At 36.5% G+C, this 16,611-nt stretch overlaps 1 protein-coding gene across 4 annotated transcripts in view; it reads right to left on the bottom strand.

Moving 5' to 3' along the window:
- The window catches only part of LOC109005940 (chromatin structure-remodeling complex protein SYD), a 40,579-nt gene extending 29,974 nt beyond the window's left edge, over nt 1–10,605 (bottom strand). For all 4 annotated transcript variants that reach the window (XM_018985045.2, XM_035683405.1, XM_035683404.1 and 1 more), the window contains exons 1-3: nt 10,466–10,605; nt 1,257–1,371; nt 1,087–1,148 (exon numbers count right to left, since the gene is read on the bottom strand). In XM_018985045.2, coding sequence (XP_018840590.2) covers nt 1,087–1,148; nt 1,257–1,361 — 167 coding nt within the window. In that variant the 5' untranslated portion in view covers nt 1,362–1,371; nt 10,466–10,605. The remainder of the gene's footprint in view (nt 1–1,086; nt 1,149–1,256; nt 1,372–10,465) is intronic.
- Nucleotides 10,606–16,611: the final 6,006 nt, after the last annotated feature.

Raw genomic sequence — 16,611 nt, 5'->3', positions numbered from 1 at the left:
CATATGCTATTTTTATTAGAAAAAAAAATAAGTGTCAAACATAGCGCCTCTATTTTCAGCTCAAAATTTCTGTGCCTTAAGAACTCCTCATCCATGCCCATCCCTCTCTATTTTCCATCTACCCACAGCCCCAGTCCATGTCTCTGGTAAGCATTCCCCTTCATTTTTCCACTCATTTGCCATCTCTTTTCTTGCTTTCGCTCACCATATCTATGCCATGCCATGACAAAGTTATGGGTATGCTCTGTTCTTGTTTTCTTGTTTTAAAATGGGTTCTAGAACTCCTCATTGCATGTTCGTAGTTGCTTTGTTCTAGTTGGGATGCCTCAGCCAGGTATAATAAAGGGATATTGCAACTTGATCCTCATGGATTGGTTATTATTGTGATTATATTTATCATTTTTTTACAAGCCATTTATTGTAACATCAGATTTATGTTTAATTCTCAAAGTAGAAACTACTTCAAAAAAGAGTTGCAAAGTTAACTAACTACTTTTTATCAGAGCTCATATGTAGTTGCATATCTGAAAAACTTAGTCTATATAATTTGATTTAAATATTTGGTTGTCTACCATGTTCAGGGGGATCTTAAGTTTTTAGAGCCTCAAGAAACTAGCTTAACAGATCTCAAGTGATGTCCACAACACAAACTTTTTAAAAGATCTGAAAATATACAGTCAGAGCAGTAGTGCTAGGGAAAATTATTCTCGTGAGCTAGTTGCTAGTTTTGCGGCAGTCAATAATTCCATAGCAGATCAAAATAGATTATTTTTTGTTAGCACTCTTTTTTGGGCCACAGCTGTAGATTGTCGTGGCCTCGATTTCCATGATTTTCCTGTTTCCTATACTTCTCTCTAACTAGGTGTGACCTTTTGTATACCATCTTGTTTACTTGGGCTATGCCTATTCATATCAATATAATCATTTACTTATAAAAAAAAAAAATAGTTTTTTCTGCTCCTTCTTCTTTACTTCTTTCTTAGCGGGAATAGATTGGTCCATCTTTTACAATTTTTTGCAGTTCCAAAAAGACAACTCGAGGCAGAAGAAATAAAACAAAATTATGGATGGATTGAAACTCTTTACCTTGATATTACTTGATATGGCATTGAATGTTCCTTGCCACTCGATTTCATATGTTGCAATATCTGAAAGGCTCAATGATAGCAAATATAAACGCCCATAAAATTATGGCATTACACAGCAAAAGTAATGAAAGCCATTGAGAAAGTTTATTTAAGAAAAACCTAACGCACCACATAAAGTTTTGTAGCCAATTTTGCAGGTTCGTCTTTTGATTCTTGAATAAGTTTCTGAAGAAACTTGGCAGCCTCCATCTCGACATTATGTGAAGCTGCCATCTCACTTGAACTACAATGCAACAGCAACTAATCAAACAAAATATTAAATTAAAACAATAACCAGGCTGGTTTATGATGTGAAATTCGAAGCACCCTGTAACATGATTATTTAGGATGCCATCTATTATGATAAGCTGTAACATGCTAAAACAATGCAGAATATTATATGTTGAAACAATTAAGACTATTTCAGTGTATTAGTTTTGAATAAACAGTTAGACAAGCCTAAAACAGGTAACATTATCACAAACTCATGTGTTTCATATAAAAGGATGTGTGTTAGCATGCTAAGTAATACATTCTGGTAAAGTGAATGAAATTACCTCTTAACCACGTGCAACAAAAAACTGAATATATATATATATATTCATTTGTTATAAGTAATAAGAGAATTTTATTGACAAGTAAATAGGCATAACCCAAGTACACAAGAAGTATACAAGAGAAAACACATAAATACAAGCTAGGAACTAGAATAGGCTAAAAGCAAATCATGAAGATTATCTCCATTCAATACAATAACCTTTGCCCAAATACACAAAGTACTAAAGAAAAAACTCTCTAAGTTCTCCCATCGAGCATTCTCTATCTTCAAAGCACCGACCATTCCTTTCCAACCATAAGCACCATTCAAACATGAAGGGATCATCTTCCATATGTCAACAATGCAATCACTCACCCCTTAAAACCATGCCAACATGCAAAAAGATCCACCACTTGCTTAGGCATCACCCAAGCAATACCCATCCTACCAAAAATCTCATCCCACAAAGTCTTAGCCACCTCACAATGAAGAAATAGATGGTCAATAGATTCACCATCTTTCTTACATATGAAGCACCAATCCACAACAAATAATCCACACTTTTTCAAGTTATCCGTGTTCAAAATTTTTCCAAGGGATGCCAACCAGCAGAAAAATGCAACCTTAATAGGCACCTTAGATCTCCAAATGCACTTCCAAGAGAATTTATTGACACAATGACAAGTTAATGCCTTTTAAAAGGAGCTACTCGAAAATCTGGAATTTCCTACATGAATCCACAGCAAACTATCCTCCCTTCTCTGAACAATCTTCATATCATATAATCTTCCAAAAAAATAGAGACAACATTCACTTCCCAATCATGCACATCTCTAATAAAATTGGCATTCCATTGGAGATTATTGTTTAAACAAATAAAGGAATCAGCCACTGCAGCATTTTGATCCCTAACAATCCTAAAGAGGAAGGGATAATCATTCTTAAGAGCCGAAACCCCACACCAAATATCATGACAAAAATTAATCCTTATCCCATGATCCATCACCCACCTTGTATTTAAAATGATTGACATATTCCCCCAATCCACCCAAATAGACTTCCACAAACCCACCCCATACACTCCTCTAACTTCATTAGAACACCAACTCCCTCACATCCTCCCATATTTAACATCAAAAATATTTCTCCATAACGCATCCCTCTCAAGGTGATACCTCCATAGCCATTTCCCAAGAACTTTCTTGAAAAGCCTCAAATTTCAAACCCCAATCATCCACAAGAAACCAATGAGCAAAAATTGTTCCAACTAACCAAGTGAAACTTTCTTTCCTCGCATTACCTCCCCACAAAAAATTCCGAAAAATCCTCAATTTTATTGGCCCCCCACAAGCAAAGGAAAAATAGAAAGGAAATATGTTGGAAGATTAGACAACATACTCCTTATCAAAATCTTCCCCCTTTAGACAAATATATCCTTTTCCACCAACCTCCTCTCAATCTTCTCAATCATACCATCCCAAATCATCAAAGATTTGTGAGAAACGCCCAAAGGAAGACCAAGATATCTCAAAGGTAACGAGGATACCTTACAACCCAATATATTAGCCAAATCCAAAATATTCAATACAGAACCCACTGGAACTATTTCAGACTAACATAAGTTAATTCTAAACTCCCATCCACCACCACTTCAATAATTCTACTCAAAGCATCCATAACAATAACAAAAAGAAAAGGAGACCCTTTGTCTTAAGCCACATGAACTATTGAAGAAACCAACCGGGGAACCATTCACCAAAATCGAGAATCTGACCGTCGAAATACAATGCTTAATCCATAAACACTTCTCTCCAAAATCATATTTCCCAAGTACAAGAGAAACTCTCAGTTAACATGATCATATGCCTTTTCCATCACCACTTTTCTTGAAAACCGAATCAAGAATTTGTCTTCCCCTCACAAATGCATTCTAAGATTTCAAAATAATCTTTTCCACCACCACACTCATGCAGTTAGCTAACACCTTGGAAATGATCTTGTACACCCCCATTGACCAAACTAATAGGCCGAAAATCCCTCATTTCCATAGCCCCCATTTTTTAGGAATCTTTCTTAAATTTCATAAATAAATGAAATTTAAGAAAAACCTTCATAACATCCTCTCGCACAATATCCCAACAAGCTTGAAAAAAAGCCATAGAAAAATCATCCAGGCCTGGAGCTTTATCCCTCGTCATTCCTCTAACCACATCAAGTACTTCCTCTTCTTCAAAAGCTCTCTCCAACCACTTTGCACTAAACTGGTCAATGGACTCAAAAACCAGCCCATCCAACTTAGGTCTCTAAGAGTATTCCTCCTGAAAAAGTTTCTCATAAAAATTCACAATATGTTCCTTAATAGTCAAATGATCCGAAAGAATACAATCACCTACATGAAGAACCTCAATAGCATTATTTCTTCTATGAAAGTTCGCCATTTGGTGAAAAAACTTTGTACACTTGTCGCCTTCCTTCAACCAAAGAGCTCGAGATTTCTACCTCCAAGAAATTTCCTCCATATGAGTGATCTTCTCTAAATCAGCAACCACCCCTCTTTTTCACTCCATATCCTCACCTGAAATTTCCCCCAACAACTCCTTATCCTCAAAAAACTGCAGCAGCTGTTCCAAGAGATGCTTCCTCTGATTTTTCACATTCTATTTCTTCAAGTCTTGTTTTAAAGTTTTTATTTTCCAGCCAAAACAAAACTCAAGTACCAGAAAAATGCTACAAAGACCACCTATCCATAAAGTCATCATCCTCCAGCCAAGTATTTTCAAATATAAAGTACCTACGCGCTCCATTTGATCAGAACAAATCCTCGGAAGCCTCTTCTGACATAAATCAGGAAAACGTGCTTACGAAGAAAGAAGAAACCAAAAACTGTCCAGCCTAGACCATGCCCTCCCATTAGACCACGTAAAATCCTCACCCGCCATAGGTAAATAAATAAGATCCAGCTCAAAAATGAGATCTGAAAAGACTGTCATTGCAGGATAAATGTGAGAATCCCCCACTCGATCACTAGGAAACCGAGTAATGTTGAAATTCCCACCAAAACACCAAGGAAGATCCCACCAACAGCAAAGACCCGCCATTTCATCCCACACCAGGGCCATAACCACCCGCAAAAGCCCATTCAAAACCTTCATCCACATTCTTAAAACGACAAGCCACCACATAATCTCCCACATAAAGTTCTATTAATTCCACAACCCCTCTATCCCACATAACAATGATGCCTCCGAAAGCCCCCTTTAAAACTATCGCAACCCACTCGATATAATGACAGCTCCACAAACGATTGACAATAGTTTGATTAATAAACTTCAATTTGGTTTCCCGAAAGCAAATTACATCAGCCCTCCACTTACGGATTAAATTCTTCACCCAGAGAAATTTTCAAAAATCATTTAGCCCTCAAACATTCCAAGAAAAGATCTTTGGTTTCATAGATGATAGTTGGCATCCCTCTCCTTACCTTTACCTCTATACGCACTCCCTTCCCTTACATTATAGTTGATGGAACACAATAATCTCTTCAATTCCCTCTCCTTTTTTGAAGAAGACCATGCCAATGATGGTTGACTAGCTTCAATAGCTATAAGGAGAGCTCTAAATTGTTCCTCAAATCCATCACAAGAGATCCCCACACAATCCTTAATTTCATCCCACTTTCTCAGCACTCAATCAGAGGAAAAATTAGTCCATTCAATGCCTAGAGCAATAGAACATAAAAAGTCAGTAACAGAATCCTCCTGAGATTCAATTATCTCAACAGATTCTCGAACTCATATCCTTCCCCTCCACTAAGAACCATCTGCAAATTTGAGTTGTTAAACTGGGTACAAAGTACCCCAGAAACATTCTTCTCAACAAACCCAGGGGCAGACACCCTTAACCCCTCACTACGATCACCCTCTTCCACTACCTGCCCCCTACAACTTGCCCTATATCACCATAACACTATTGTGACGAAGAAAAAGAGGGAATCAACCCCTCTCTGCTCTCCTTACAATGAGATGCGTCCTTCCTAGCCAAGGAAACTAGAGAAGGTGTCGGCAACCCTATCACCAGAGAAGACCTTGACGTTGGAGTACCCCCCATAAGAGTTGCTTGCCGCCATCGACCCTTTTTGTGTCGATGACATAGCCATTGGAGCCGTCGTTTGTTTGGGCTAAGCCACCACGCTTTTCGGGCACTTGGGTCTCGGCAGCCCTTGTTGATTCTTAACCCACCACTTCACAGGCCTATTGATGTTGCCTTTGTCCAGCTCATATCCGTCCTAATCGTTAAAAACCTTAAGCCCAATAGACTCCCCCGTCGCCTTATTAGGCTCCTTATGACCCAAAGACTCATAACCCAAGCCCAAAACCCCCCATCTACCTTCTTCAACAAAGCTTCAAACATGTCCTTCCAGCCAATAATCTTTGCTTGAATATCCTATAATGACCCTTCTACTTCTCCGAACTTTTGCATTGCCTCGAAAGGCCAACCATCGACACCGCCATCTTTACAATTATGTCGGGACACACCTTTCAAGCTGTCCTTACTATTTCTTCCTTACAGCACAAGACCATCCTTCCAATAATCACCATTATCACCATTCTGGGGTGAACCAGTCAACCCTGTCACCGGCTTCATCAACACCGACAAGAACGAAACTTCACGAGAAGAAGAAGCCCTATGTTTGAAGTGCCCCTGATCACTTCTTTCCCACTGTAGTCCTATGTAGCACCACCACCATTAATCGCAGCTCTATTCTCAAGAACAAAAACAAAGAGTTGAAAACCAACCATCTCTCTCATTTTCCTCACAAAACCAGACCATCCACTCCCTTTCCAACCTTCTGGGATCACAATAATGCCCTTCCAAATTCCGGTACCATACTCAACAAATTTCACAAAAGTTCCATACGAGTTGTGGCAGCGTTGAACCAAGAGAACTCTAACCCCTCCCTTTTAGTCTAACAAGATCCCATGTTGCAAGAAGACCTCAAACACTCCACCACCATAGCCATCCAATTCACCATCCCTCCACTAAGATAAAGAGACTTCATTGTCTTCCTACTTTTCTCAAAAATACAAAAAGATTGCCACCTTTTTTTTTTATAAGTAATAATCTTTATTGATGTTAATGAAACTAGACGGTGCCCAAGTCTACAGGAAGTATACAAAGTGAGATACCTAATTACATTCTAGTAGACTAGAAAGAAGATAAAACTCATGAACATTCCCCCCCTTCAATACAATAGCAGAAAACCACTGGAAATGAGAGAATACAAAAAAAGTTCTAGATTTCCCCCGCTGCAAAAAGATTGCCACCTTTCCTGAGAAAAACAAACATCTTTGCTTCTACCCATAGTCTACGCTCCATCTTCAACTTGCTAAGAATTAGCACCAAGCCCCGAAGAGAAATTAACTTGGAAGAAAAGAAGGAAAACAAACAAAGACTTGTAAGATTAAGGATTACTGAAGAGATGTGGCTTTGGGGAGAGGTGGTGTATGTGGATAAGATGGTGCATCTCAACGGCAAAATTTTCAGTCTTGATCAATGGTAACCTAGAGGGTTTTTTCAATAGCTCTTAAGGCTTAAGACAGGGTGATCCCTTGTCCCCTCTGCTTTTCGTTATTGTCATGGAGGCTTTGAGTAGGATGTTATCAGTTGTGGTTAGTCATGGTTTTATGGCTGGTTTTTCAGTGGGTGATCCATAGAGGGGGCTCACCTCGGTCTCCCACTTATTATTTGCAGATAACACTTTAATTTTCTGTGATGCAGAGCAAGACCAACTTAGGGCACTGAAGGCGCTTCTTTTTTGTTTCGAAGCAGCGTCAAGTTTGAGAGTTAACTTCGATAAATCGAAGTTAGTGCCTGTTGGGAACGTCAGCATCTCTCGGCAGTTGGCGAACACTCTTGGGTGTAAGGTCACTTCTCTCCTTATGACATATTTGGGGTTACCATTGGGGGCTGCTTCACGGGCTTTGACTATTTGGAACACAGTTATTGAGAAAATAGAATGAAGATTGGCTGAGTCGAAGAGACTGTCTTTGTCGAAAAGAGGACGGGTGACTCTTATCAAGAGTACTCTCTCTAACTTGCCAACTTACTTTCTATCTTTATTTCCAATTCCAGCCAGTGTGGCGGCGCAAATCGAAAAACTTTATCGGGATTTCTTATGGAGTGGGATGGGAGATGAATTCAAGTTTCACTTAGTCAGTTGGGATAAAGTGTGCAGACCAATTCCTTTAGGTGGGTTGGGGATAAAGAATTTGAGAACTTTTAATCGAGCATTGTTTGGGAAATGGCTTTGGAGATGCAACTTGGAACCAAAGGCTCTATGGAAATTAGTGGTTGATTGCAAATATGGTAAGATGGGGGGGGGGGGGTACTAGAGAGGGGAATGGGTCTTATGGGGTGGGGGTTTGGAAGCACATACGACGTGGTCGGGGGGTGTTCTCTCGTCATACTAAATTCTTGGTGGGGGAGGGCACTCGTATCAAATTTTGGAGGGACATTTGGTGTGGGGAGGAGGCTCTAGCGGACGCCTTTCCTTCCGTTTTTCGTTTGGCATGTGATCAAGAGGCTTCAGTGGCGGATCTCATGATTCGTCTAGGGGATCAACTCCATTGGAATGTCACCTTTAGTAAAGCAGCTCAAGACTAGGAACTAAACAGTTTTGAGGCGTTTTTCAGTCGTGTGTACTCTACGAGAATGTCTGGATTGAGAGAAGATAAACTGTGGTGGAATACAGCAGGTAAGGGTGTTTTTTCGGTTCGCTCCTTCTATAAGTCCCTTACTTTGCTTCCAAACACGCATTTTCCTTGGAGAGGATTGTGGAGGAATAAGGCACCTCCAAAAGCACTATTTTTCACTTGGACAGCAACTCTTGGTAAGATTATGACCACTGATAATCTGCGAAAGCGTCGGGTAATTATTCCAGAATGGTGTTGTATGTGCAAGACAGCTGGCGAGACAGTGGATCATCTTTTGTTACATTGTGAGACAGCTAGAGCACTGTGGAGGGAAGTGTTCATTCGATTAGGGTTAAATTGGGTGATGTCTGCTACAGTGGTAGAGTTATTGGCTAGCTGGGTATTGTCGGGGGGTGCTCCACAAATCAAAGTTGTGTGAAAAATGGTTCCTATTTGTATTATGTGGTGTATATAGCGGGAGCGTAATGAGAGGACATTTGAAGATAAGGAGGGGACAATAGAGGATCTTAGAATTTTATTTTTCCGTACCTTACTTCTTTGGGCTATTGCTATAGATTTTAATGGCCTAAATGTACATGATTTTCTTCTTTCTTTTTTAGCAACTATATAGGTTTTATCTCTTGTATACCACCTTGTATACCACCTTGTATACCTCGGCTTTGTCTATTCTTATTTATACTACCATTTACTTATAAAAAAAAAAGATTAAGGATTATTCCCGGTAAGAAGCACCGGAAATAGGAAGACGAAGAGTCATGAGAGAAGAGAGAAGCTGATAAATTGAAGGGAGTAAAATGAATGTGCTTATAAAAACTGAATATGTAAATATATGAAAGTGCAGTAAATCATAAAAAACTTAACAGTAGATAAAGGATATAATACATCCTTTGTTTTATAAGTAATAAGAGATTTGACTAAAGCAAGAAAATAGGCATAGTCCAAGTACATCGAGAGTATACAAGCAAAAACACCTAAAGGCTAAATACAAGCTAGAGACTAGGAGCTAGGAAATGCTAAAAGAAAATCATTAAGATTATCCCCATTCAATACAAGAACTTTCATCCAAAGACAGATTTTGAAAGAAAAACTCTCTAAATTCCCCAACGAGCGTTCTCTATTATCAAAACACCACTCATTCCTTTCTAGCCATAGGCACCACATCAAACATAAAGGAATCATCTTCCAAATATTAGCAATGCGATGACTACCATAAATCATTTCCAACAAGCCAAGAGATTCACCACCGTCTTGGGCATCACCAAAGCAATAGCCGAACTTCTGAAAATCTCGTCCCAAAAAGTCTTTGCAACCTCACAATGCAAAAACAAGTGATCAACCGATTCACCATCTTTCTTGCACAAATAAAACCAGTCTAAGCAGATTATACCACGCTGCCTCAAAAATAACAAGCAAGGGACCCAAAATTCACTCCATAAACCAAATAAGCAAAGAAAATCACCAAATTCACCGTCAGAAAACAGCATTGCTAATAAGACAATTGTGTACGGTGTAATAGGGCCAACACTTTTCTTTTAGTGACTGCTCAAACTTAAGGCTTTTTATGTTTTGATGGTTTCCAAAATAGCTTTTGGTTTAATTTATTTTCATTAGGTGATAGATTACATATAAATTCATTCATTTTCTTTTCTGTACTCTCAAAATCATCTCCATACTATACTTCACCGTCCACACCCTAAACACTAAAAACATATGGCATACCGATTCTTTTTTTCATGCCTATCCTGAAAACACTATTCTATGCAACATGTATCCATTACATAGAAAACATAGATATCAATATTTACACAGACTAACGTACATATTACATACAAATATGCACATATTTAGGGGTGTGTGCGTCTAGTGTCGGGAGAGAGAGAGAGATTTTCAATAACTGAACCAATTCTTCGAAATTCAGCCATAAATCTGAGTATTTTTAAACCACTAACAACCAAAAACTACTGAGCGTTTCATACGGAGAAAAATTGTTGGATAATTTCCTCATTTGGAAAAATCTTTTTCCGGGAAAACGTTTTGAGGTGAAACAGACGGAACCTATGGATGTAAGATCATCTGGAGGAACATACATGGTCACCTGACCGGAGATCCAACCCGGAATCCGCCGGAAATCGTAACGGGAAAGGCGCAAGAGCAGGTCAGCCACATAGAGTGCTTCTGCCCAATTGTAAACCCTCGCTAAGAAATGGGGCTTCTAATCGCATCGGAGTGACCGACTGATTGCAAAAAAGAAAAGAAAAAGAGGCCGACTCCAAACACGATTCATTGGCTCACACGTGCATACGTCATACTTGCTTTACTTTAAAGTCATGTATCACTGTCTTCAATATTTAAATATCATTTAAATATAAATATTTTTTAATTTTAAAATTTTAATTTTTTTATTTATTTATTATCTAATTATTATAATTTTTTTAATTTTTAAAATAAAAATAATATTAAAAACTTATATTATAAATATTATAACTTTATAATATTTTTATTTAATTTTTTCTCTCTTCTTTTTCAAAATCTCATAAAATATCTTAACTTTAATTATTTTATTACTATTTACAAATAATTTTAATATTATTCACAATTTTTTCTTCGCATCTTACCTCAACATTTAAACAATAAAAGTCACTTTGATACACACTCTTGGGAGATATTTGGGTGGGATTTTTTGAGAATTTTATGATTAAAAAAAGAATTAAATATGATTTTATGGGATTTTATAAAAAGTAATTAGATTTATTAAAAATATATGTAGATTTGGCCCGTTCCGATACATGAATGAGATACAATCATTTCACTTGATCTCATATTCTCATTTTATCTTATTTAATTTTAATTATTAATTTCGTTATTATTCATAAACAATTTCAATTTTTTTCGTTTTATTTTGCTATCCAATCGGACGAGAAATTTCATTGATGGATATTTTTATTATGATTTAAGAGCATTACAAGTAGAATAATCCGACCAAATTCTTACAGCATTCTTAATAAATTTTGTATCTTTTATTTATAATATATTATAAAAATTAACTTTTACTTAATGATTTTTACTATCATATATCACGTTTTATTTATTTTCTATATCATTTAAATAACTTCGGTTTGTTATAGGCATAAATCATTATTTTACACTGTCGAAAAAGATTATAACTTTGTTTTGATATATAAACGGTTTCATCTCATATCATGTCATCTTATCTCATCATTATAATTTTTTTAAATTTTCACACAAAATATAATAAACAATTCAACTTTTTCAAATCTTAAAACAATAATAATAATAATAAATAATATTCTAATAATATTTTATTCATTTTTTATCTAAAATCATCTCATCTCACTATCCAAACAGGGCTCAGTTGTGTAAGCTTCTTGTATTTTTTCTTAGGCCCCATTTGGATTGAAAAATGAACTCAACTCGACTCGTCTCGTCTCATCTCATCTGATCATTATAACTTTTATAAATTCTTACACAAAATATAATAAATAATTCAACTTTTTTTAAATCTCAAAATAATAATAATATTAAAAAATAATATTTTAACAATATTTTATTCAACTCATCTAAAATCATCTAATCTCATCTCACTTTCCAAATGGCAAAAAGAATTATGCATCCAATAATTCTCCTTTCACGAGAGATAAAACTTTTATTTGGTCTTCTCACATTTTCATTTATGAATTTTGCTACTCATCATCTATATACCATGCATATTATTTTTGTTATTCTTCCTGAAGTAATTGAGTTATTTTACCCATCATCTATACACTGCACATTTGGTAAGAGAAAAAAATTAAAAATTAAAAACTTATATATGATATGAGGATAATGAATATAATTTTTCTTTCATTTATCTATATCATATAGTCGCGCTTGCTTCACTACTACAAGTTTAAGTCCAAGGCCAAGTTGTTTTTCAGTAACATAAATTATATTTGTAGTCATAGAGTACGTAAATATCGTGCACTCTTTTTTAAAAAAAAATGAATAAATACGAGACTCACATAAAAAAAATAATTTTTTAATAGTATATCTCACTTTTTTTAAAAATAAGTGCACAGTGTTTACATAACCTATGACTATATCTATCATTACTCTTTCTAGCAATGCTACAAGGACGTATTGTGGATGAGTCTTACCATCAACAATTGTTGCTAGTTTGGGAATACAAGTGTTCTCAAATATTTTTAGATACTTCGTTCTCAAATACAAAATATTTTTCAATTCTAAATTTTCAATTTTTTTTATCTAATCATTATTTAATCACTACAATACAAAACATAAAAAATAATACAATTTTTTCAAATTTCAAAATAAAAATTATATTCAAAAATTATATTCAAACAATTTTTTTAACTTTATAATATTTTTATTCAACTTTTTATCTTTCATTTCTCAAAACTCCATAAAACATCTTTTACTCAAACAATTTAATTACTATTTACATATATTCTAAGTTATTAGTGTCCAAACGAGCCAGATGAATTGAATAAAATATTATTAAAATATTATTTTTAATATTATTACTATTTTGAGATTTAAAAAAATTAAATTATTTATTATAATTTTTATCTCTGGCTGAAGTCTTACCAATTGGTCCACTTTTGTCTCTTTCCTTCTTCTATCTTTACTTGTAAGTTTTAGATATATTAATAAATTGGGTTTAAGGTATGAGTAATGCTAAGTATAAAGTATAAACTTTAGATACACAAGTCTGTGCATACCATTTGTAAAAAAAAAAAAAATTATAATGAAGTCTACTTTTATTTATGCGATACTTGGATACTTGGAGCAAATCAAAAAATTATATAAATAAAGGAAACTATGTGAGGATTGCGCTTTTGAAAGGTAAGAACACCATGCGAATAGGTCCACTTGACTAAGTTCAGGTTCATAATCTTAGGCACAAAGGGAAGGCCCTGTCAGACAATCGACACAAGCAAAGCTTTAGACGAACCAAAAGTTAGCAAGCAAAGCTTTAGGCGAACCAAAATTGAGCAAGCACAACCTTGGACAAGCAATGGGCCTTGAAATTGGTACGAAGCGAGCAAGGTTAGTGTCACTTTTAGGTGAGGCGACCAAAGGATATGCAAAATAAATACTCGGCAAGTAAAGATTAGATGGGTGATATGCAAGGCGCAAGTCCAGAAGTAAGCAAAGACTATTGGGAGAGCAAAGGGTAAGTGACTTGGAGTTCGAAACATGTACTGCGAGCGAGAAAAAATACAGCGTGATTGACATAAATTCAAGAGTTCTCGAAGACCAACGGGTAACCTAACAAAAGATCAGACTCAAACAGCAACGACATGCGGGAAAGGAGGATCATGGACTCAAATATGTCTGACCATATACATGAGTTTTCCACCACGTGGATGACATTCACAAGTGGCAGAGTGAACTCCTCATTCTCTAGGTCGAACATCTAAGATGCGCAAAACACCTCATTTCCATCCTTGACACCCCTTTCATTCGAAATACACCTATAAAGTGGATTTTTGCCCATTTACCAGACAACCTACGTCGAGAATTGTGCAGCCTGTGAGAGGCAGATATTTTCGTATAAAAAGCACTTTGTCTTCAATCTTCATCTCACCTTGAGATATTTGAAAATCCATACTCTCTCTCTCTCTCTCTCTCTTATTTTGATCACCAAAAAAAACGAAGCCCTAACTTCGCAGTTGAGCTCACACATTTACGCACTCGAACGCTGGAGTCTTCATTGAACCAGGGGAAACTAAGACCATCAACAATCGACTCAATGAGAACTCACAATTAAGATAGGTTCTTTTCTACAACAACACTAACAATGTTGGTTAATGACTATGAGCATGTCGTGGATCTTGGGTAAATATTGATTTATTACGTGATGCTTTGGGAATTTGATGCTCAATAACTTTAATGTGGTTTATGAATACTTTATTTGCCTAGAGGAGAACATAGTATGTATGCTCTTCCTTCTATTTACTTTTATATTTCAAAGTTCATTTTATTCTATTCATTGTCATTACTTGCATTAATAGTTGCTGACTTGAGCTATAATTTATTGTGCTTTCCTTGAAATCTCATCGTGGTAATCCCACTATGATTTGGCTATTTGAAATCGTAGGTTTTGATGTAGATATAAGAAACAAGGTGGGTTTTGAAGAAGAGGAACTAGTGCAACATGCGAACTAGTATGTAGATCTCTTCTCAGTTTGAGTTATCACTCTATTACAGTAATTGATAAACATGAAATTTGTAAGTTAGCCTTTGACTTACACCAAAGAGCCACTGAGAATCTGCAGCTCCTACCCATCCTAAAATGGAAATGGGATGATATAGCGATGAATTTTGTGGTTGGGTTGTCAATGACTCCAAGTGGAAAGAACTCGGTATGGGTGATCATGACTAGGTTAGTGCCCATTTCCTTCCAGTTACCAACACAGATACTCTAGGGAAGTTGACCCGATTATGTGTTAGAATGATAGAAAGACTCCACAGGGTGCCTAGCATTATAGTGTCGAATTGGGATCCAAGCTTCACTTCCCATTCCTGGAAGAGTCTAACAAGCAGCTATGTGCACCAGATTGAAATCTAGCAGTGCCTATCACCTATAGACTGGTGACCAATCAAAGCATACCATCCAGACTCTAGAGGATATGTTGAGAGCGTGTGCTTTAGAATTCAAGGGTACTTGGGAGAATCATATACTTCTCATTGAGTTCCCCTACAACAATAGTTACCATACAACCATACAAATGGCACCACATGAGGCCCTTTATGAGAGAAAGTGAGTGTATGTTGCCCTTATGCTGGAATGAAGTTGGAGAAAGTAAACTCATCGGGCCAGAGCTAATCTAAGAAATGAAGAACCAAGTCAGGATCATACGAGAAAAGATAGCGGCAACACAAAGTCGACATAATAGTTACTGACACGCAAAGAATAAACTTGAACTTTAAGGAATGATATTGGGTGTACATCAAGATATCAATCATGAAGAGAATAAGATGATTTGGGAAGAATGAGAAGTTGAGTCTAAGGTTTGTCGGACCTTACCAAGTGATGGAGAAGATTGGTCTGGTGGCCTATAGAGTTGCACTACTAGCTAAATTTGGAGATGTGCAGGATATATTATACTTGTAACTTCTCTACCCTAAGGAAGAGTTTCAAAAAGCAGGAATCCCAAATGGTTAACCTCGGCGAGATTCAATTTCAACCAAATCTACGTATAAAGAAATGTCGGTACAAATCTAGATTGGAATGATCAAATGTTAAGATCCAAGACAATACCTTTGGTGAAGGTGTTGTGGGGAAATCTAAAAACCCAAAAGATCAATGGTCGTATGTTATAAATAGAGTCATTAATACAACTTTAATTATTGGGTGAATGTGGTTTTATGTTTATGACGAAACTTAGGGGGTGTGCAAAACCTCCATTGGCTTTGACTTCAGCCGACTTTTGCTCTGACTCCGATGAAGTTGGAAAAATTGGAGTTTGGAGTAGGAGTCAGAGTCGGCATTAGCGTCGACCTCTGAACTCTGACTCCAATATGTAAACTAAATATATTTAAAATTGTAATATAAGTGTTATCCATCTGAGTGACTTAACAGTTGAGGAGTGTTTTGCAAACAACCAGTCTCGCATTTGAGCTCCCATATAAACCGATTTCATTAAACTTTTTATTTTTATAAAACAACGCCATTTTCTACCCCATATATATTCATCTTTTCCCCTTCAACCAGAGAAAACCAATTTCAAAACCCTAAAATGGTCTCTTATTTTGACTGTGACTATCCTCTCTCTCCACTTCCTCCACCACTCACTCCTCCATGGCTTCGTATCACAGTCTCAATTTCTCAACCCCCAACTAGACTCTCCTTCTCGGTAAAACCCATTTTTCTCTACCCCCAATCTTAAAGTGTCTATCTATACTGTCATGGCTACACTTTTCAACCGTTCCATCAAGCACAAAACACCACAATCTTGTGCTCTATTGCACTAATGTAAGCTTTGATAATTAATATAACTATAGTTTTTTTCTCTTTTTTTTGTTAAGATTGTGGGTTTGGTTGCTTTGTTTGGGATTTTGGATGAATATTTGGTGGAATTTAACTCTCTCTCTCTCTCTCTCTCTCTCTCTCTCTCTCTCTCTCTCTCTCTCCCCCCTTAATGGTTCCGACTTCGAATTCGGCAACTTTGATTGGAGTCAGAATTCGCTCCAATTCAAAGTCGAAGCT

The sequence above is a fragment of the Juglans regia genome, chromosome 12 (assembly GCF_001411555.2).
Source record: "Juglans regia cultivar Chandler chromosome 12, Walnut 2.0, whole genome shotgun sequence".
NCBI lineage: Eukaryota > Viridiplantae > Streptophyta > Magnoliopsida > Fagales > Juglandaceae > Juglans > Juglans regia.
This window is presented reverse-complemented; position numbering and strand designations above follow the sequence as displayed.